The sequence below is a fragment of the Nerophis lumbriciformis genome, linkage group LG02 (genome assembly GCF_033978685.3).
Source record: "Nerophis lumbriciformis linkage group LG02, RoL_Nlum_v2.1, whole genome shotgun sequence".
Taxonomy (NCBI): domain Eukaryota; kingdom Metazoa; phylum Chordata; class Actinopteri; order Syngnathiformes; family Syngnathidae; genus Nerophis; species Nerophis lumbriciformis.
Window position 1 is genome coordinate 8,310,001 of NC_084549.2, and position 25,000 is coordinate 8,335,000.

At 37.6% G+C, this 25,000-nt stretch overlaps 1 protein-coding gene across 1 annotated transcript in view; it reads right to left on the reverse strand.

Moving 5' to 3' along the window:
* Positions 1–25,000, reverse strand: part of pcsk2 (proprotein convertase subtilisin/kexin type 2) — a 115,707-nt gene that overhangs the window by 25,008 nt on the left and 65,699 nt on the right. The window contains exons 8-10 of the mRNA XM_061934969.1: positions 24,464–24,639; positions 12,760–12,975; positions 3,894–3,994 (exon numbers count right to left, since the gene is read on the reverse strand). Of these exons, the coding sequence (XP_061790953.1) occupies positions 3,894–3,994; positions 12,760–12,975; positions 24,464–24,639 (493 nt within the window). The remainder of the gene's footprint in view (positions 1–3,893; positions 3,995–12,759; positions 12,976–24,463; positions 24,640–25,000) is intronic.

A 25,000-nucleotide genomic window follows, 5' to 3' on the forward strand; every position in this document is an offset into this window, starting at 1 on the left:
CGAGTAAGGTTAGGGTTGGGGTTAGGGTTAGGGTTGGGGTTGGGGTTGGGATTAGGATTAGGGTCAGGGTTAGGATTAGGATTAGGGTTAGGGTTAGAGGGTTAGGGTTAGGGTTAGGTTTAGGGTTGGTGTTAGGGTTAGTGTTCGAGTAGGGTTAGGGTTGGGGTTAGGGTTAGTGTTAGGGTTGGGGTTAGGGTTGGGGTTGGGGTTGGGTTTGGGGTTAGGATTAGGATTAGGGTTAGGGTTAGGGTTAGGGTTAGGGTTAGGGTTAGGGTTAGGGTTAGGGTTAGGTTTAGGTTTAGGGTTGGGGTTGGGGTTAGGGTTCGAGTAGGGTTAGGGTTGGGGTTGGGGTTGGGATTAGGGTTAGGATTAGGATTAGGGTTAGGCATAAAGAAAAAGTGTTGGTTAGGGTTTGGGCTATGGTTAGAGGGTTAGGGTTAGGGTTAGAGTAGGGTTAGGGTTGGGGTTAGGTTTGGGGTTGGGGTTGGGGTAAGGGTTAGGGTTAGGGTTAGGGTTAGGGTTAGGGTTAGGTTTAGGGTTGGGATTGGGGTTAGGGTTAGGATTCGAGTAGGGTTAGGGTTGGGGTTAGGGCTAGGGTTAGGGTTGGGGTTGGGGTTGGGGTTAGGGTTAGGATTAGGATTAGGGTTTGGCATTAAGAACAAGAGTTGGTTAGGGTTAGGGCTAGGGTTAGAGGGTTAGGGTTAGGGTTAGGTTTAGGGTTGGGGTTAGGGTTAGGGTTCGAGTAGGGTTAGGGTTGGGGTTGGGGTTGGGGTTAGGGTTAGGATTAGGATAAGGGTTAGGCATAAAGAAAAAGAGTTGGTTAGGGTTAGGGCTAGGGTTAGAGGGTTAGAGGGTTAGGGTTAGGGTTAGAGTAGGGTTAGGTTTAGAATTAGGGTTAGGGTTGGGGTTGGGGTTGGGGTTAGGGTTAGGATTAGGGTTAGGATTAGGATTAGGGTTAGGCATAAAGAAAAAGAGTTGCTTTGGGTTAGGGCTAGGGTAAGAGGGTTAGAATTAGGGTTAGAGTTAGGGTTACGGTTAGGTTTAGGGTTGGGATTGGGGTTGGGGTTAGGGTTAGGGTTAGGGTTCGAGTAGGGTAAGGGTTGGGGTTGGGGTTGGGGTTAGGGTTAGGATTAGGATTAGGGTTTGGCATAACGAAAAAGTGTTGGTTAGGGTCAAGGCTAGGGTTAGAGGGTTAGGGTTAGTGTTAGGGTTAGGGTTCGAGTAGGGTTAAGGTTGGGGTTAGGGTTAGGGTTAGGGTTAGGGTTGGGGTTGGGGTTGGGGTTAGGGTTAGGATTAGGGTTAGGATTAGGGTTAGGATTAGGATTTGGGTTAGGCATAAAGAAAAAGAGTTGGTTAGGGTTAGGGCTAGGGTTAGAGGGTTAGGGTTTGGGTTAGGGTTAGGTTTAGGGTTGGTGTTAGGGTTAGTGTTCGAGTAGGGTTAGGGTTGGGGTTAGGGTTAGGGTTGGGGTTGGGGTTAGGGTTAGACATAAAGAAAAATAGTTGGTTAGGGTTAGGGCTAGGGTTAGAGGGTTGGGGTTCGGGTTAGTGATAGGTTTAGGGTTGGGGTTGGGGTTAGGGTTAGGGTTAGAGTAGGGTTAGGGTTGGGGTTAGGGTTAGTGTTAGGGTTGGGGTTAGGGTTAGGGTTGGGGTTGGGGTTAGCGTTAGGGTTAGGGTTAGGGTTGGGGTTGGGGTTTGGGTTGGGATTAGGATTAAGGGTTAGGGTTAGGAATAAAGAAAAGAGTTGGTTAGGGTTAAGGCTAGGGTTAGGGTTAGGGTTAGTGTTAGGGTTGGGGTTGGGGTTGGGGTTAGGGTTAGGATTAGGATTAGTGTTAGGATTAGGATTAGGGTTAGGCATAAAGGAAAATAGTTTGTTTTGGTTAGGGCTAGGGTTAGAGCGTTAGGATTAGGGTTAGGTTTAGGGTTGAGGTTGGGGTTAGGGTTAGGGTTCGAGTAAGGTTAGGGTTGGGGTTAGGGTTAGGGTTGGGGTTGGGATTAGAATTAGGGTCAGGGTTAGGGTTAGGGTTAGAGGGTTAGGGTTAGGTTTAGGGTTGGTTTAGGGTTAGGGTTAGGGTTAGAGTAAGGTTAGTGTTGGGGTTAGGGTTAGGGTTGGGGTTGGGGTTGGGGTTGGGGTTAGGCATAAAGAAAAAAAGAGTTGGTTAGGGTAAGGGCTAGGGTTAGAGGGTTAGGGTTAGGGCTAGGCCTAGGGTTAGAGTAGGGTTAGGGTTAGGGTTGGGGTTGGTGTTAGCATTAGGATTAGGGTTAGGATTAGGATTAGGGTTAGGCATAAAGAAAAAAAGTTGTTTTGGGTTAGGGCTAGGGTTAGAGGGTTAGGTCTAGAGTTAGGTTTAGGGTTGGGGTTGGGGTTAGGGTTAGGGTTCGAGTAAGGTTAGGGTTGGGGTTAGGGTTAGGGTTAGGGTTGGGGATGGGGTTGGGGTTGGGATTAGGATTAGGGTTAGGGTTAGGGTTAGGGTTAAAGGGTTAGGGTTAGGTTTAGGCTTAGGTTTAGGGTTGGTGTTAGGGTTAGTGTTCGACTAGGGTTAGGGTTGGGGTTAGGGTTAGGGTTAGGGTTAGGTTTGGGGTTGGGGTTGGGGTTAGGCAAAAATAAAAAAAAGTTGGTTAGGGTTAGGGATAGGGTTGAGGGTTAGGGTTAGGGATAGGGTTAGGGTTGGAGTAGGGTTAGGGTTAGGGTTGGGGTTGGGGTTGGTGTTAGGGTTAGGATTCGGATTAGGATTAGGGTTAGGCATAAAGAAAAATAGTTGGTTTGGGTTAGGGCTAGGGTTAGAGGGTTAGGATTAGGGTTGGGGTTGGAGTTAGGGTTAGGGTTCGAGTAAGGTTAGGGTTGGGGTTAGGGTTAGGGTTGGGGTTGGGGTTGGGATTAGGATTAGGGTCAGGGTTAGGATTAGGATTAGGGTTAGGGTTAGAGGGTTAGGGTTAGGGTTAGGTTTAGGGTTAGTGTTAGGGTTAGTGTTCGAGTAGGGTTAGGGTTGGGGTTAGGGTTAGGGTTAGGGTTGGGGTTAGGGTTGGGGTTGGGGTTGGGTTTGGGGTTAGGATTAGGATTAGGGTTAGGCATAAAGAAAAATAGTTGGTTAGGGTTAGGGCTAGGGTTAGGGCTAGGGTTAGGGTTAGGGTTAGGGTTAGAGTAGGGTTAGGGTTGGGTTTAGGGTTAGGGTTAGGGTTGCGGTTGGGGTTGGGGTTAGGATTACGATTAGGCATAACGAATATTAGTTGGTTAGGGTTAGGGCTAGGGTTAGAGTTATGGTTAGGGTTAGAGTTATGGTTAGGGTTAGAGTAGGGTTAGGGTTGGGGTTAGGGTTAGGGTTAGTTTATTACACTCAGTTTATTACTGTGTGTAATAAACTGCGGTGCCGTTTTGGCATTTAGAGTAATACACCGAAAAATCTACACTTTTTGATTTGCGGTAAAAAAAAAAAAAAAAAAAAATGACATCTAATGTGCCAAAATGTTAATTTAAAATTGCATTTTTTTATTTACAGTAAAAAAAAAACTAATGTAAATTTTACAGTAAAATTCTGGCATCCGAGCTGCCTTTTTTACCATAAAAACATCAGTACTGTTTTTCTATTTACATTAATATACACTACATTTTGAGGTGACATTATTGCAACTTACCATATTTTTTTTACATTTTAGTTTTTAAAGAATCAACTAAAAAAATGCATTAAAAAGTGTGTAATGATAGTATTCACTGTTAGAAGCGGCCCTCTTGGGCCAAACATAACTGCGATGTGGCCCTCAGTGAAAATGACTTTGACACCTCATCCACTCATTTTTTCTCATGTCTTTCCATGTGTCATGATGTTATAAAGTCTCTGCACTACAACAAGGCAACAAATGGACTAGATGAGGACATGAGGAAGCAATGGATTACATACTTTGCCTCAAGGGCCAGAGCGAAGACTCCAGCTGCCTCTGGAGCTGCTGCTGACGTTCCAGAGTGACGCAGTGTGCAGTTTCCATAAAGGTCTGTGGTGGCCTAAATGGAAGACAAAAACAAAATAAGATTGATTTCTTACTCGTTTTGTTAGAATCATTGTTTGTAAGTTTTCAGAAAAAAACTTTGTGTTGAAATGAGTTCCAGGCCAAAGGACATGGGCTGTCTTTGAGGCCTACCAAGAGTAAGACTTGTAAAACTCCACTGTGTAGGGGGGGAGCAAAATGGTGTTCCTGTGTTCTTTCATGTATGGTAATCAACAAATGATGTTGTTCTGAACCCAAGGACTTCAAAGCGGACAGATGGCAGGATCTGCCCAATTTCCAGACGAACTCTTTTTGAAGTATTTTGCGAACTCTTTTTGAAGTATTTTACGAACTCTTTTTGAACTATTTTATGGAACTCTTTTTGAACTATTTTACGACCTTTTCTTTTGAACTGTTCGGCAACCAAAGGCAACGCTGTTTACGACCCACTTCCCTCTGGAAGCAGCTGTGGTCAGGTGGGGGGGAGAAAGTCAAATAAAGAAGTAGGAGTGCACACTGTAAGAGGTTACAGGTCGACGGCGACTCTTCTCAATATATTGAGTCCATGAGACTACAATATATTGAGTCCATGAGACTACGTGAAGAAATTTGATTTGATGAGTGCATGAGACTTCTTTTGAACTGTTCGGTAACCAAAGGCAGCGCTGTTTACGACCCACTTCCCTCTGGAAGCAGCTGTGGTCAGGTGGGGGGAGAAAGTCAAATAAAGAAGTAGGAGTGCACACTGTAAGAGGTTACAGGTGCATGAGACTACATGAGAAAATTGATTTGATGAGTGCATGAGACTGCGTGAAGAAATTTGATTGGATGAGTGCATGGGACTACGTGAAGAAATTTGATTTGATGAGTGCATGAGACTTCTTTTGAACTGTTCGGTAACCAAAGGCAGCGCTGTTTACGACCCACTTCCCTCTGGAAGCAGCTGTGGTCAGGTGGGGGGAGAAAGTCAAATAAAGAAGTAGGAGTGCACACTGTAAGAGGTTACAGGTGCATGAGACTACATGAGAAAATTGATTTGATGAGTGCATGAGACTGCGTGAAGAAATTTGATTGGATGAGTGCATGGGACTACGTGAAGAAATTTGATTGGATGAGTGCATGAGACTACGTGAAGAAATTTGATTTGATGAGTGCATGAGACTTCTTTTGAACTGTTCGGTAACCAAAGGCAGCGCTGTTTACGACCCACTTCCCTCTGGAAACAGCTGTGGTCAGGTGGGGGGAGAAAGTCAAATAAAGAAGTAGGAGTGCACACTGTAAGAGGTTACAGGTGCATGAGACTACATGAGAAAATTGATTTGATGAGTGCATGAGACTACGTGAAGAAATTTGATTGGATGAGTGCATGGGACTACGTGAAGAAATTTGATTTGATGAGTGCATGAGACTACGTGAAGAAATTTGATTTGATGAGTGCATGAGACTTCTTTTGAACTGTTCGGTAACCAAAGGCAACGCTGTTTACGACCTACTTCCCTCTGGAAGCAGCTGTGGTCAGGTGGGGGGAGAAAGTCAAATAAAGAAGTAGGAGTGCACACTGTAAGAGGTTACAGGTCGACGGCAACTCTCCTCAATATATTGAGTCCAAATTGAATTCTGTCTCTGTTTGATTCTTTGCCTCTTGTCTTGTTTAATAAATGTCATCAGTGTTTGAACCTGACACGTTTATATAAAAGAGAAGAAAACAAACAATTTCTAGCGGCATTGATGGTACAACAATGAAACTATTGACGCGTCAGTCCACACGTTATGTTAATATTTATTGAGCAAACCTTTCTGTGTGGCATTGGCAGCTTAATTAGAAGCAATAACAGCCTGGCTGCAATTAAGCGGAAACCCCGGGGAGGACCCTGACTCTGTCAACAGCCCAGGCTCATTTGCATAATTGCAAACACAAACATGGCTTCAGGGTTTTTAGGACAAAGGGAAGCACAAGGACATGAGAACACATGAGGACAGCTGACGAAATGAGCGCATGAGACGAGGTGAAGAAAGTCCACTTGATGAGTTCATTACACCATAGGAGAATCTTACACTCAAACATTCGAGGACATTACATGACAATAGGACAGGTGACTGCATGAGGACGAGACTAGTTAGTGATGACACAAGAGCATGAGGAGAGATGGCTGGATGAAGACAAAGAACAAAACAAAGATATGAGAATACATGAGGACAGTTGACGAGATGAAATTTGATTTGATGAGTGTGTGAGACTACGTGAAGAAAATTTGATTTGATGAATGCATGAGACTACGTAAGGAAATTTGATTTGATGAGTGCATGAGACTACATGAAGATAATTGATTTGATGAGTGCATGAGACTACATGAAGAAATTCAATTTGATGAGTGCATGAGACTATGTGAAGAAATTTGATTTGATGAGTGCATGAGACTACATGAAGAAATTTGATTTGATGAGTGCATGAGACTACGTGAAGAAAATTTGATTTGATGAATGCATGAGACTACGTAAGGAAATTTGATTTGATGAGTGCATGAGACTATGTGAAGAAATTTGAATTGATGAGTGCATGAGACTATGTGAAGAAATTTGATTTGATGAGTGCATGAGACTATGTGAAGAAATTTGATTTGATGAGAGCATGAGACTACGTGAAGAAATTTGATTTGATGAATGCATGAGACTACGTAAGGAAATTTGATTTGATGAGTGCATGAGACTACGTGAAGAAATTTGAATTGATGAGTGCATGAGACTATGTGAAGAAATTTGATTGGATGAGTGCATGAGACTATGTGAAGAAATTTGATTTGATGAGAGCATGAGACTACGTGAAGAAATTTGATTTGATGAGTGCATGAGACTACGTGAAGAAATTTGATTTGATGAGTGCATGAGATTATGTGAAGAAATTTGATTTGATGAGTGCATGAGACTACATGAAGAAATTTGATTTGATGAGTGCATGAGATTATGTGAAGAAATTTGATTTGATGAATGTATGAGACTAGGTAATAAAAATTTGATTTGATGACTGCATGAGACTACGTGAAGACATTTGATTTGATGAGTGCATGAGACTACGTGAAGAAATTTGATTTGATGAGAGCATGAGACTATGTGAAGAAATTTGATTTGATGAGAGCATGAGACTACGTGAAGAAAATTTGATTTGATGAATGCATGAGACTACGTAAGGAAATTTGATTTGATGAGTGCATGAGACTACGTGAAGAAATTTGATTTGATGAGTGCATGAGACTACGTGAAGAAAATTTGATTTGATGAATGCATGAGACTACGTAAGGAAATTTGATTTGATGAGTGCATGAGACTACGTGAAGAAAATTTGATTTGATGAATGCATGAGACTACGTAAGGAAATTTGATTTGATGAGTGCATGAGACTACGTGAAGAAATTTGAATTGATGAGTGCATGAGACTATGTGAAGAAATTTGATTGGATGAGTGCATGAGACTATGTGAAGAAATTTGATTTGATGAGAGCATGAGACTACGTGAAGAAATTTGATTTGATGAGTGCATGAGACTACGTGAAGAAATTTGATTTGATGAGTGCATGAGATTATGTGAAGAAATTTGATTTGATGAGTGCATGAGACTACATGAAGAAATTTGATTTGATGAGTGCATGAGACTACGTGAAGAAATTTGATTCGATGAGTGCATGAGACTATGTGAAGAAATTTTATTTGATGAGTGCATGAGACTACATGAAGAAATTTGATTTGATGAGTGCATGGGACTACATGAAGAAATTTGAATTGATGAATGCATGAGACTACGTGAAGAAATTTTAATTGATGAATGCATGAGATTAGGTTAAAAAAAATTCATTTGATGAGTGCATGAGACTATGTGAATAAATTTGATTTGATGAGTGCATGAGACTACATGAAGAAATTTGATTCGATGAGTGCATGAGACTATGTGAAGAAATTTGATTTGATGAGTGCATGAGACTACATGAAGAAATTTGATTTGATGAGTGCATATGTGAAGAAATTTGATTTGATGAGTGCATGAGACTATGTGAAGAAATTTGATTTGATGAGTGCATGAGACTACATGAAGAAATTTGAATTGATGAATGCATGAGACTACGTGAAGAAATTTGATTTGTTGAGTGCATATGTGAAGAAATTTGATTCGATGAGTGCATGAGACTATGTGAAGAAATTTGATTTGATGAGTGCATGAGACTACATGAAGAAATTTGATTTGATGAGTGCATATGTGAAGAAATTTGATTCGATGAGTGCATGAGACTATGTGAAGAAATTTGATTTGATGAGTGCATGAGACTACATGAAGAAATTTGATTTGATGAGTGCATATCTGAAGAAATTTGATTTGATGAGTGCATGAGACTATGTGAAGAAATTTGATTTGATGAGTGCATGAGACTACATGAAGAAATTTGAATTGATGAATGCATGAGACTACGTGAAGAAATTTGATTTGATGAGTGCATGAGACTACATGAAGAAATTTGAATTGATGAATGCATGAGACTACGTGAAGAAATTTGATCTGATGAGTGCATGAGACTACGTGAAGAAATTTGATTTGATGAGTGCATACGTGAAGAAATTTGATTTGATGAGTGCATGAGACTACGTGAAGAAATTTGAATTGATGAATGCATGAGACTACGTGAAGAAATTTGAATTGATGAATGCATGAGACTAGGTAAAAAAAAATGATTTGATGAGTGCATGAGACTACGTGAAGAAATTTGATTTGATGAGTGAATGAGACTACATGAAGAAATTTGAATTGATGAATGCATGAGACTACGTAAATAAAATTTGATTTGATGAGTGCATGAGACTACATGAAGAAAATTGATTTGATGAGTGAATGAGACTACGTGAAGAAATGTGATTTGATGAGTGCATGATACTACATGAGAAAATTGATTTGATGAGTGCATGAGACTATGTGAAGAAATTTGATTTGATGAGTGCATGATACTACGTGAAGAAATTTGATTTGATGAGTGCATGAGACTACGTGAATAAATTTGATTTGATGAGTGCATACGTGAAGAAATTTGATTTGATGAGTGCATGAGACTATGTGAAGAAATTTGATTTGATGAGTGCATGAGACTACGTGAAGAAATTTGATTGGATGAGAGCATGAGACTACGTGAAGAAATTTGAATTGATGAATGCATGAGACTACGTAAACAAAATTTGATTTGATGAGTGCATGAGACTATGTGAAGAAATTTGATTTGATGAGTGCATACGTGAAGAAATTTGATTTGATGAGTGCATGAGACTACATGAAGAAATTTGATTTGATGAGTGCATGAGACTACATGAAGAAATTTGATTTGATGAGTGCATGAGACTACATGAAGAAATTTGATTTGATGAGTGCATGAGACTACATTAAGATAATTGATTTGATGAGTGCATGAGACTACATGAAGAAATTTGATTTGATGAGTGCATGAGACTACGTGAAGAAATTTGATTGGATGAGCGCATGAGACTACATGAAGAAATTTGATTTGATGAGTGCATGAGACTACATGAAGACATTTTAAATGATGAATGCATGAGATTAGGTTAAAAAAAATTCATTTGATGAGTGCATGAGACTATGTGAAGAAATTTGATTTGATGAGTGCATGAGACTACATGAAGAAATTTGATTCGATGAGTGCATAAAGACTATGTGAAGAAATTTGATTTGATGAGTGCATGAGACTACGTGAAGAAATTTGAATTGATGAGTGCATGAGACTATGTGAAGAAATTTGATTCGATGAGTGCATGAGACTATGTGAAGAAATTTGAATTGATGAGTGCATGAGACTACGTGAAGACATTTGATTTGATGAGTGCATGAGACTACATTAAGATAATTGATTTGATGAGTGCATGAGACTACATTAAGATAATTGATTTGATGAGTGCATGAGACTACATGAATTTGATTTGATTTGATGAGTGCATGAGACTATGTGAAGAAATTTGAATTGATGAGTGCATGAGACTACGTGAAGACATTTGATTTGATGAGTGCATGAGACTACATTAAGATAATTGATTTGATGAGTGCATGAGACTACATTAAGATAATTGATTTGATGAGTGCATGAGACTACATGAATTTGATTTGATTTGATGAGTGCATGAGACTATGTGAAGAAATTTGATTTGATGAGAGCATGAGACTACGTGAAGAAATTTGATTTGATGAGTGCATGAGACTACATGAAGAAATTTGATTTGATGAGTGCATGAGACTACGTGAAGAAATTTGATTTGATGAGTGCATGAGAGTACGTGAAGAAATTTGATCTGATGAGTGCATGAGACTACGTGAAGAAATTTGATTTGATGAGTGCATGAGAGTACGTGAAGAAATTTGATCTGATGAATGCATGAGACTACGTGAAGAAATTTGATTTGATGAGTGCATGAGACTACGTGAAGAAATTTGATTTGATGAGTGCATGAGACTACGTGAAGAAATTTGATTTGATGAGTGCATGAGACTACGTGAAGAAATTTGATTTGATGAGTGCATGAGACTACCTGAATAAATTTTATTTGATGAGTGCATGAGACTACATGAAGAAATTCAATTTGATGAGTGCATGAGACTACTTGAAGAACTGTGATTTGATGAGTGCATGAGACTACTTGAAGAAATGTGATTTGATGAGTGCATGAGAGTACGTGAAGAAATTTGAATGGATGAGTGCATGAAACTACGTGAAGAAATTTGATCTGATGAGTGCATGAGACTACGTGAAGAAATTTGATTTGATGAGTGCATACGTGAAGAAATTTGATTTGATGAGTGCATGAGACTACGTGAAGAAATTTGAATTGATGAATGCATGAGACTAGGTAAAAAAAAATGATTTGATGAGTGCATGAGACTACGTGAAGAAATTTGATTTGATGAGTGCATGAGACTACATGAAGAAATTTGAATTGATGAATGCATGAGACTACGTAAATAAAATTTGATTTGATGAGTGCATGAGACTACATGAAGAAAATTGATTTGATGAGTGAATGAGACTACGTGAAGAAATGTGATTTGATGAGTGCATGAGACTACATGAGAAAATTGATTTGATGAGTGCATGAGACTATGTGAAGAAATTTGATTTGATGAGTGCATGATACTACGTGAAGAAATTTGATTTGATGAGTGCATGAGACTACGTGAATAAATTTGATTTGATGAGTGCATACGTGAAGAAATTAGATTTGATGAGTGCATGAGACTATGTGAAGAAATTTGATTTGATGAGTGCATGAGACTACGTAAAGAAATTTGATTGGATGAGAGCATGAGACTACGTGAAGAAATTTGAATTGATGAATGCATGAGACTACGTAAACAAAATTTGATTTGATGAGTGCATGAGACTATGTGAAGAAATTTGATTTGATGAGTGCATACGTGAAGAAATTTGATTTGATGAGTGCATGAGACTACATGAAGAAATTTGATTTGATGAGTGCATGAGACTACATGAAGAAATTTGATTTGATGAGTGCATGAGACTACATGAAGAAATTTGATTTGATGAGTGCATGAGACTACATTAAGATAATTGATTTGATGAGTGCATGAGACTACATGAAGAAATTTGATTTGATGAGTGCATGAGACTACGTGAAGAAATTTGATTGGATGAGTGCATGAGACTACGTGAAGAAATTTGATTTGATGAGAGCATGAGACTACGTGAAGAAATTTGAATTGATGAATGCATGAGACTACGTAAACAAAATTTGATTTGATGAGTGCATGAGACTACGTGAAGAAATTTGATTTGATGAGTGCATGAGACTACATGAAGAAATTCAATTTGATGAGTGCATGAGACTACTTGAAGAACTGTGATTTGATGAGTGCATGAGAGTACGTGAAGAAATTTGAATGGATGAGTGCATGAAACTACGTGAAGAAATTTGATCTGATAAGTGCATGAGACTACGTGAAGAAATTTGATTTGATGAGTGCATGAGACTATGTGAAGAAATTTGATTTGATGAGTGCATGAGACTACGTGAAGAAATTTGATTTGATGAGTGCATGATACTACGTGAAGAAATTTGATTTGATGAGTGCATGAGACTACGTGAAGAAATTTGATTGGATGAGTGCATGAGACTACGTGAAGAAATTTGATTTGATGAGAGCATGAGACTACGTGAAGAAATTTGAATTGATGAATGCATGAGACTACGTAAACAAAATTTGATTTGATGAGTGCATGAGACTACGTGAAGAAATTTGATTTGATGAGTGCATGAGACTACGTGAAGAAATTTGATTTGATGAGTGCATGAGACTACATGAAGAAATTCAATTTGATGAGTGCATGAGACTACTTGAAGAAATGTGATTTGATGAGTGCATGAGAGTACGTGAAGAAATTTGAATGGATGAGTGCATGAAACTACGTGAAGAAATGTGATCTGATGAGTGCATGAGACTAAATTAATACATTTGATTTGATGAGTGCATGAGAGTACGTGAAGAAATTTGAATGGATGAGTGCATGAGACTACGTGAAGAAATTTTATTTGATGAGTGCATGAGACTAAATGAAGACATTTGATCTGATGAGTGCATGAGACTACGTGGAGAAAGTTGATTGGATGAGTGCATCAGACTACATGAAGAAAGTCGATTTGATGAATGCATGAGACAAAAATGAGGAGGATTGACGAGATGAGTACATGAGACAACTACACTACACATTGAAAGGTAAAGACATTCACCACGCCAGCCTCCGGGTTCCTTTTGCGTCCGTTGCTGAAGGTGGAGGCCAGAGTGGAGGAGCAGCTCTCGTCATAGAGCGCCGTGCGTCCGTCGTTGATGGCGGAGTTGATGGAAATGGTCCACATGCTGGAGGCGTAACCGTCACAGTTGCAGTCGTCGTAGCTACCGCCGTCTCCCGATGCCCACACGTAGATGCTGCCTTTCCCTCCTCGGCCCTTGGAAGACGCAAGATAAATTGAGGAATGTCTTTTAATTACTGGGACATGTCGGATGGAAATGTCAAATGGAAATGCGGAACCATGGAAGGTCAGTTTATTCATTACAATATGCAAGAAGACGCTCCTTTTATTCGACGATAAAAAAAAACCTGTGAGACAATGCGCCTCATGCGTGACATCGGCTAAGAATGTTCTATGCTGGCATATGATTCATTCATTAAATGTCTTACATAAATACCCTTATGTCTGCTCAGGTGACCTTCTTCAGCATACAATAAAGATAGTAACAATAAAAGACTAGAAAAGGACAAACTGTAATGATTTTTCCAATGATTCGTTGCCTCTATACAAGGTCTGAGTATACTGAAGAGATCCCAGCAGGCACAAGACATTGAAACAACGTTGAGAACTTGTTGAATTAGGTCCTGACGTTGAGCAACTCAAACATAATGTTGAAACAACATGCTTTTTGGTGACATTTAAACAATGTTGGTTTCTGACATTGATTTGACCATTGAAATTTGGTCATTTCCCAACCAAAGAGGTTGAAACAACGACGTTTGTTCAATGTCAGGTTGTAACGTTGATTTGACCATTGGAAATTGGTCATTTTTCAACCAAGAACATGGATTCAACGTTGTCTCAATTTACAAATACAACTATTTTTGCATTGTTGTTTTTAAGGCAGTTTTAAAGGACATGTATGTATAATCAATGTTGTATTAATGTCTCGTGCCTGCTGAGAATTTGTCATTTTTCAACCAATATTCTACAACACGAATACAACGTTGAAACAACATGCTTACTGACGACGTTTAATCAATGTCGGGTTCTGACGTTGATTTGACCATTGAAATTTGGTCATTTTCCAACCAACAACGTTAAAACAACATACCTTTTGACGACGTTTATTCAATGTCAGGTTGTGACGTTGATTAGACCATTGACATTTGGTCATTTCCCAACCAACAACGTGGATTCAACGTTAGATATCAACGTTGTCTCAATTTACAAATACAACTATTTTTGCATTGTTGTTTTTAAGGCAGTTTTAAAGAACATGTATGTATAATCAATGTTGTGTCAATGTCATGTGCCAGCTGGGTATTTGTCATTTTCAACCAATATTCTACAACACGAATACAACGTTGAAACAACATGCTTTATGATGACGTTTAATCAATGTCAGGTTCTGACGTTGATTTGACCATTGAATTTAGTCATTTCCCAACCAACAACGTTGAAACAACATACCTTTTGACGACATTTATGCATTGTCAGGATGTGACGTTGATTTGACCATTGACATTTGGTAATTTCCCAACCAACAACGTGGATTCAACGTTAGATATCAACGTTGTCTCAATTTACAAATACAACTATTTTCACATTGTTGTTTTAAGGCAGTTTTAAAGGACATGTATGAATAATCAATGTTGTATCAATGTATTGTGCCTGCTGGGAGTTTGTCATTTTTCAACCAATATACTACAACACGAATACAACATTGTAACAACATGCTTTATGACGACGTTTAATCAATGTTGGGTTCTGACGTTGATTTGACCATTGAAATTTGGTCATTTCCCAACCAAAGAGGTTGAAACAACGACGTTTGTTCAATGTCAGGTTGTGACGTTGATTTGACCATTGAAATTTGGTCATTTCCCAACCAACAACGTTGAAACAACATACCTTTTGACGACGTTTATTCAATGTCAGGTTGTGACGTTGATTTGACCATTGACATTTGGTCATTTCCCAACCAACAACGTGGATTCAACGTTGTCTCAATTTACAAATACAATTATTTTTGCATTGTTGTTTTTAAGGCAGTTTTAATGGACATGTATGTATAATCAATGTTGTATTAATGTCTCGTGCCTGCTGAGAATTTGTCTTTTTTCAACCAATATTCTACAACACGAATACAACGTTGAAACAACATGCTTTATGGCGACGTTTAATCAATGTCAGGTTCTGACGTTGATTTGACCATTGAATTTGGTCATTTTTCAACCAACAACGTTGAAACAACATACTTCTTGACGACGTTTATTCAATGTCAGGTTGTGACGTTGATTTGACCATTGACAATTGGTCATTTCCCAACCAACAACATGGTTTCAAAGTTAGATATAAACGTCTCAATTTACAAATACAACTATTTTTGTATTGTTGTTTTTAAGGCCATTTTGAAGGACGTGTATGTATAATCAATGTTGTATCAATGTCTCGTGCCTGCTGAGAATTTGTCATTTTTCAACCAATATTCTACAACACGAATACAACGTTGAAACAACTTGCTTTATGACGACGTTTAATCAATGTTGGGTTCTGACATTGATTTGACCATTGAAATTTGGTAATTTTTCAACCAACAACGTTGAAACAACATACCTTTTGACTATGTTTATGCAATGTCAGGATGTGACGTTGATTTGACCATTGACATTTGGTCATTTCCCAACCAACAACGTGGATTCAACATTAGATATAAACGTCTCAATTTACAAATACAACTATTTTTGCATTGTTGTTTTTAAGGCAGTTTTGAAGGACATGTATGTATAATCATTGTTGTATCAATGTCTTGTGCCTGCTGGGATATTGTCATTTTTCAACCAATATTCTACAACACGAATACAACGTTGTAACAACATGCTTTATGACGACATTTAATGAATCTTGGGTTCTGACGTTGATTTGACCATTGAAATTTGGTCATTTCCCAACCAACAACGTGGATTCAACGTTAGATATAAACGTCTCAATTTACAAATACAACTATTTTTGCATTGTTGTTTTTAAGACAGTTTTAATGGACATGTATGTATAATCAATGTTATATTAATGTCTCGTGCCTGCTGAGAATTTGTCATTTTTCAACCAATATTCTACAACACGAATACAACGTTGAAACAACATGCTTTATGACGACGTTTAATCAATGTCAGGTTCTGACGTTGATTTGACCATTGAATTTGGTCATGTTTCAACCAACAACGTTGAAACAACATACATTTTGACAACGTTTATTCAATGTCAGGTTGTGACGTTGATTTGACCATTGACATTTGGTCATTTCCCAACCAACAACGTGGATTCAACATTAGATATAAACGTCTCAATTTACAAATACAACTATTTTTGCATTGTTGTTTTTAAGGCAGTTTTAAAGGACATGTATGTATAATCAATGTTGTATCAATGTCTCGTGCCTGCTGGAAATTTGTCATTTTTCAACCAATATTCTGCAACACGAATACAACGTTGAAACAACATGCTTAATGACGACGTTTAATCAATGTTGGGTTCTGACGTTGATTTGACCATTGAAATTTGGTCATTTCCCAACCAACAACATTGAAACAACATACCTTTTGACGACGTTTATTCAATGTCAGGTTGTGACGTTGATTTGACCATTGACATTTGGTCATTTCACAACCAACAACGTGGATTCAACGTTTGCTATCAACATTGTCTCAAATTACAAATACACCTATTTTTGTATTGTTCTTTTTAAGGCAGTTTTAAATTACATGTATGTATAATCAATGTTGTATCAATGTGTTGTGCCTGGTGGGAATTTGTCATTTTCAACCAATATTCTACAACACGAATACAACGTTGAAACATGCTTAATGACGACGTTTAATCAATGTTGGGTTCTGACGTTGATTTGACCATTGAAATTTGGTCATTTCCCAACCAACAACGTTGAAACAACATACCTTTTGACGACGTTTCTTCAATGTCAGGTTGTGACGTTGATTTGACCATTGACATTTGGTCATTTCCCAACCAACAACGTGGATTCAACGTTAGATATGAACGTTGTCTCAATCTACAAATACAACTATTTTGCAACGTTGTTTCAAAGTCAGTTATAATGGACATGTATGTATAATCAATGTTGTATCAATGTCTTGTGCCTGCTGGGAATTTGTCATTTTTCAACCAATATTCCACAACACAAATACAACGTTGAAACAACATGCTTTATGACGATGTTTAATCAATGTTGGGTTCTGACGTTGATTTGACCATTGCATTTTGGTAATTTCCCAACCAACGACATTGAAACAACATACCTTTTGACGACGTTTATTCAATGTCAGGTTGTGACGTTGATTTGACCATTGACATTTGGTCATTACCCAACCAACAACGTGGATTCAACGTTAGATATCAACGTTGTCTCAATTTACAAATACAACTATTTTCGCATTGTTGTTTTAAGGCAGTTTTAAAGGACCTGTATGTATAATCAATGTTGTATCAATGTCTTGTGTCTGCTGGGAATTTTTCATTTTTCAACCAATATTCTGCAACACGAATACAACGTTGAAGCAACATGCTTAATGACGACGTTTAATCAATGTTGGGTTCTGACATTGATTTGACCATTGAAATTTGGTCATTTTTCAACCAACAACGTTGAAACAACATACCTTTTGACGACGTGTATTCAATGTCAGGTTGTGACGTTGATTTGATCATTAAAATAACGAACGTGTGTGGGTAATTTCCCAACCAACAACGTGGATTCAACTTTAGATATGAACGTTGTCTCAATTTACAAATACAACTATTTTGCAACGTTGTTTCAAAGTCGGTTTTAATGGACATGTATGTATAATCAATGTTGTATCAATGTATTGTGCCTGCTGGGAATTTGTCATTTTTCAACCAATATTCTGCAACACGAATACAACGTTGAAACAACATGCTTAATGACGACGTTTAATCAATGTTGGGTTCTGACGTTGATTTGACCATTGAAATGTGGTCATTTCCCAACCAACAACGTTGAAACAACATACCTTTTGACGAAGTTTATTCATTTGTCAGGTTGTGACGTTGATTTGACCATTGACATTTGGTCATTTCCCAACCAATAACGTGGATTCAACGTTAGATATCAACGTTGTCTCAATTTACAAATACAACTATTTCCGCATTGTTGTTTTAAGGCAGTTTTAAAGGACATGTATGTCTAATCAATGTTGTATCAATGTCTTGTGTCTGCTGGGAATTTGTCATTTTTCAACCAATATTCTACAACACGAATACAACATTGTAACAACATGCTTTATGACGACGTTTAATCAATGTTGGGTTCTGACGTTGATTTGACCATTGAAATTTGGTCATTTCCCAACCAACAACGTGGTTTCAACGTTGTCTCAATTTACAAATACAACTACCGGTATTTATGCATTGTTGTTTTTAAGGCAGTTTTGAAAGACATGTATGTATAATCAATGTTGTATCAATGTCTCGTGCCTGCTGGGGATTTGTCATTTTTCAACCAATATTCTGCAACACAAATACAACGTTGAAACAACATGCTTTATGACGACTTTTAATCAATGTTGGGTTCTGACGTTGATTTGACCATTGAAATTTGGTCATTTTTCAACCAACAACGTTGAAACAACATACCTTTTGACGACATTTATGCATTGTCAGGTTGTGACGTTGATTTGACCATTAAAATTATAAACGTTTGTAGGTATTTTCCCAACCAACAACGTGGATTCAACGTTAGATATGAACGTTATCTCAATCTACAAATACAACTATTTTGCAACGTTGTTTCAAAGTCAGTTATAATGGACATGTATGTATAATCAATGTTGTATCAATGTCTTGTGCCTGCTGGGATTTTGTCATTTTTCAACCAATATTCCACAACACGAATACAACGTTGAAACAACATGCTTTATGACGACGTTTAATCAATGTCAGGTTCTGACGTTGATTTGACCATTGAATTTGGTCATTTTTCAACCAACAACGTTAAAACAACATACTTCTTGATGACGTTTATTCAATGTCAGGATGTGACGTTGATTTGACCATTGACATTTGGTCATTTCCCAACCAACAACGTGGATTCAACGTTAGATATCAACGTTGTCTCAATTTACAAATACAACTATTTTTGCATTGTTGTTTTTAAGGCAGTTATAAAGAACATGTATGTATAATCACTGTTGTATCAATGTCATGTGCCAGCTGGGTATTTGTCATTTTCAACCAATATTCTACAACACGAATACAACGTTGAAACAACATGCTTTATGATGACGTTTAATCAATGTCAGGTTCTGACGTTGATTTGACCATTGAATTTGGTCATGTTTCAACCAACAACGTTGAAACAACATACTTCTTGACGACGTTTATTCAATGTCAGGATGTGACGTTGATTTGACCATTGACATTTGGTCATTTCACAACCAACAACGTGGATTCAACGTTTGCTATCAACATTGTCTCAAATTACAAATACAACTATTTTTGTATTGTTCTTTTTAAGGCAGTTTTAAATTACATGTATGTATAATCAATGTTGTATCAATGTCTTGTGCCTCCTGGGATTTTGTCATTTTTCAACCAATATTCCACAACACGAATACAACGTTGAAACAACATGCTTTATGACGACGTTTAATCAATGTCAGGTTCTGACGTTGATTTGACCATTGAATTTGGTCATTTTTCAACCAACAACGTTAAAACAACATACTTCTTGATGACGTTTATTCAATGTCAGGATGTGACGTTGATTTGACCATTGACATTTGGTCATTTCCCAACCAACAACGTGGATTCAACGTTAGATATCAACGTTGTCTCAATTTACAAATACAACTATTTTTGCATTGTTGTTTTTAAGGCAGTTATAAAGAACATGTATGTATAATCACTGTTGTATCAATGTCATGTGCCAGCTGGGTATTTGTCATTTTCAACCAATATTCTACCACACGAATACAACGTTGAAACAACATGCTTTATGATGACGTTTAATCAATGTCAGGTTGTGACGTTGATTTGACCATTGAATTTGGTCATTTTTCAACCAACAACGTTGAAACAACATACTTCTTGACGACGTTTATTCAATGTCAGGTTGTGACGTTGATTTGACCATTGACATTTGGTCATTTCCCAACCAACAACGTGGATTCAACGTTAGATATAAACGTCTCAATTTACAAATACAACTATTTTTGCATTGTTGTTTTTAAGGCAGTTTTGAAGGACATGTATGTATAATCAATGTTGCATCAATGTATTGTGCCTGCTGGGAATTTGTCATTTTTCAACCAATATTCTACAACACGAATACAACGTTGTAACAACATGCTTTATGACGACGTTTAATCAATGTTGGGTTCTGACCTTGATTTGACCATTAAAATGTGGTCATTTCCCAACCAACAACGTTGAAACAACATACCTTTTGACGACATTTATGCATTGTCAGGTTGTGATGTTGATTTGACCATTAAAATTACAAACGTTTGTAGGTAATTTCCCAACCAACAACGTGGATTCAACGTTAGATATGAACGTTGTCTCAATTTACAAATACAACTATTTTGCAACGTTGTTTCAAAGTCAGTTTTAATGGACATGTATGTACAATCAAATACAAGGTTGAAACTAAATGCTTAATGACGACGTTTAATCAATGTTGGGTTCTGACGTTGATTTGACCATTGAAATTTGGTCATTTCCCAACCAACGACATTGAAACAACATACCTTTTGACGACGTTTATTCAATGTCAGGTTGTGACGTTGATTTGACCATTGACATTTGGTCATTTTTCAACCAACAATGTGGATTCAACGTTAGATATCAACGTTGTCTCAATTTACAAATACAACTATTTTTGCATTGTTGTTTTTAAGGCAGTTTTAATGGACATGTATGTATAATCAATGTTGTATTAATGTCTCATGCCTGCTGAGAATTTGTCTTTTTTCAACCAATATTCTACAACACGAATACAACGTTGAAACAACATGCTTTATGACGACGTTTAGTCAATGTCAGGTTCTGACGTTGATTTGACCATTGAATTTGGTCATTTTTCAACCAACAACATTGAAACAACATACTTCTTGACGACGTTTATTCAATGTCAGGATGTGACGTTGATTTGACCATTGACATTTGGTCATTTCCCAACCAACAACGTGGATTCAACGCTAGATATCAACGTTGTCTCAATTTACAAATACAACTATTTTTGCATTGTTGTTTTTAAGGCAGTTATAAAGAACATGTATGTATAATCACTGTTGTATCAATGTCATGTGCCTGCTGAGAATTTGTCATTTTTCAACCAATATTCTACAACACGAATACAACGTTGAAACAACATGCTTTATGACGACGTTTAATCAATGTTGGGTTCTGACGTTGATTTGACCATTGAAATTTGGTCGATTTTCCAACCAACGACGTTGAAACAACATACCTTTTGACGACGTTTATTCAATGTCAGGTTGTGACGTTGATTTGACCATTGACATTTGGTCATTTCCCAACCAACAACGTGGATTCAACGTTGTCTCAATTTAGAAATACAACTATTTTTGCCTTGTTCTTTTTAAGGCAGTTTTAAAGGGTTGTGACCTTGATTTGACCATTGAAATTTGGTAATTTCCCAACCGATATTCTACAACACAAATACAACGTTGAAACAACATGCTTTTTGACGACGTTTATTCAAAGTCAGGTTGTGACGTTGATTTGACCGTTGAAATGTGGTCATTTCCCAACCAACGACGTTGATCCAAGGTTAGACATCAACGTTGTCTCAATTTACAGATACAACTATTTTGCAACGTTGTTTCCAAGTCAGTTTTATTGGACATGTATGTATAATCAACGTTGTGTCAATGTCTCATGCCTGCTGGGATACTTCAGCGTGTTTAGAGCGACCTACAACCTGCTTGCACATGGTCAGGATGATTAATCAGGCTAGTAATAGACAGCGGCACTGTTAGCATGGCAACAGTCTGTGTGAATCAGGTCTTCCGCAGAGGAAGATCTTTGCTGGGTTACATTGTGGAGATTTGCCTCCCACTTCTGGAAAATACCAGCATCCCTGCTAAAACTGCCTTAGTCGTAAGAGCAAACACTATAAAGGTCACGGTCAAGCTGAAAGAATGTAATAGCCCATGTTCTATTTCCACGTAGTCTCTTGTCTTTAGGGGAACTTTCCCGTCTGCACGTAGTCGACTTTCTTCAAGTTATCTCATGTCCTCATCAATTCAGTTAGTAATGTAACCTCAGCTGGACATCATCACGTCCTAATATCCAACTGTCCTCATGCAGTCCCAAATCCCTGTCTAATCAACTCTCCTCACACAGTTCTTGTCTCCTTGTCTAGCTGTGTTTCTTCAGTAAGTGCAAGTTGTCAAAAGTGACATTCCTAGCCCCTTCCTGCTTCGTCATCGATAACAATATTATGGCAAATTTATTGCATGTATTTTCATTGTACACTATGGCGCACAGTCTTAGTGCTCGACGTACTGGGATAACATCCTGTCCAGATTATGTTCCAGGAACATATACAACTCTATGTTTTAATTTCGTTAACTTGTTGATTTTCATTTAAACATACTTTTTGATTACATTTATTCCATGTCAGGTTCTGACGTTGCTCTGACCATTGAAATTTGGTCATTTTTCAACCAATATTCCACAACACAAATACAAAGTTGAAACAACATGCTTTTTAACCATGTTTAATCAACGCCAGGTTGTGACGTTGATTATTCCATTGAAATTTGGTCATTTTCCAAACGATATTCTACAACACAAATACAACGTTGAAACAAAATGCTTTTTGACAACATTCAATGTCAGGTCGTGACGTTGATTTGACTATTGAAATTTGGTCATTTCCCAACCAAAATTTTACAACACGAAACATTGAAAAAACATAGTTTTTGATGATGTTTATTCAATGTCAGGTTATAACGTTGATTTGAGCATTGCATTTTGGTCATTTCCCAACCAATATTCTACAACACAAATACAACGTTGAAACAACATGTTTTTGACGACGTTTAATCAACGTTGGGTTCTGACGTTGATTTGACCATTGAAATTTGGTCATTTCCCAACCAAAATTATACAACACGAAACATTGCAAAAAACATACTATTTAAGAACTTGTTTTAGGTCCTGAGAATGAGCAACTCAAACATAACGTTGAAACAACATGCTTTTTGACTACGTTTAATCAATGTTGGGTTCTGACGTTGATTTGACCATTGAAATTTGGTCATTTCCCAACCAATATTCTACAACACAAATACAACGTTGAAACAACATGCCTTTTTTGACGTTGTTTAATCAATGTCAGGTTCTGGCATTGATCTGACCATTTAAACTTGATAATTTTCCAACCAATATTCTACAACACAAATACAACATTGAAACAACATGCTTTTTAACAACGTTTACTCAATGTCAGGTTGTGACGTTGATTTGACTCTTGAAATTTGGTCATTTCCCAACCAAAGTTTTACAACACGAAATGTTGAAAAAAACATACTTTTTGATTACATTTATTCAATGTCAGGTTCTGACGTTGCTCTGACCATTGAAATTTGGTCATTTTTCAACCAATATTCCACAACACAAATACAACGTTGAACCAACATGCTTTTTGACAAAGTTTACTCAATGTCAGGTTGTGACGTTGATTTGACTATTGAAATTTGGTCATTTCCCAATCAAAGTTTTTCAAAAAGAAACGTTGAAAAAAACATACTTTTGACAACATTTACTCAATGTCAGGTTGTGACGTTGATTTGACTATTGAAATTTGGTCATTTCCCAACCAAAGTTTTACAACACGAAATGTTGAAAAAAACATACTTTTTGATTACATTTATTCAATGTCAGGTTCTGACGTTGCTCTGACCATTTAAACTTGGTAATGTTCCAACCAATATTCTACAACACAAATACAACATTGAAACAACATGCTTTTTGACAACGTTTAATCATTGTCAGATTGTGACGCTGATTTGACTATTGAAATTTGGTAATTTCCTAATCAAAGTTTTACAACACGAAACGTTGAAAAAAACATACTACAAGTTTGTATTTGAGAACTTGTTGAATTAGGTCCTGACAGAAAAACTCACACATAACGTTGAAACATGCTTTTTGATGACGTTTAATCAATGTTGGGTTCTGACGTTGATTTGATCTTTGAAATTTGGTCATTTCCCCCCAAAAACAACGTGGATCCAATGTTGTCTCAATTTCCAAATACAACTAATCAGTTTTAAAGAACATGTATGTATAATCAATGTTGTATCAAGGTCTTGTGCCTGCTGGGATAGAGCTTTTTCTCTAGAGACTCAAAGAGCTTACAATGTGAAACCCAGTATCTACATGTTTTTAAGCTGAATGTATACCAGTTTGGGTGTCATTGGCTACAAGGTGGGTCAAGTGTCTTGCCTAAGGACACAAAGGCAGTGCCTGGGATGGCACAATCTGGGGTCAAAACTAAAATTGTGCTTAGGGCCCCTGCTATAGTCTACCATCCTCATGTACCAACATTTGTGTTTTTGCATAAGAGGACTCGGTTTACCCAAAATGTCCAACTCTGCCAGAGGACTCTGGTTCTCAGGAGGGTATGTTAAGGTACCTTGTTGACGCCATCAGCCATGGCCTGAAGGGTTAACTCTCTGGGGCCATCCACGGTCTTGCCGTCATCGGTCGGTCCCCAGCTGGCGCTGTAGATGTCAATGACCTGAGGCATGTGGCTGATGGATGATGCTTCTATGATGTCGGTCATAAATGGCTGGTCCAACATCCTAATACCTATCAGGAAATAGTTTATATTAATATGTCTGTGCTACTTCCAATAATACAGTACATCTATAGAGGTGTGCTTCAGCGCTATAATGCTCCAATTCCCTTTACATTATTCATGACTAGGGAGTATTTTTCTGCACCCTCTTCATGCTACCATCACGCCATTATAACAATGTGCAAGCATCGCAGACTGCTTTTTTTTCATTTATTTATTTTTATTTATTTTATAAACCTTTATTTATAAGTTTCAACATTTACAAACAACTAAGAAATAATAATAATCAAAATAAGTACAAAAATAGTAAAAAAAAAAAAAAAATAGTACAAAAACAGTACAAAACAGCGTCAGGGGGTTGTAAAATAAAGC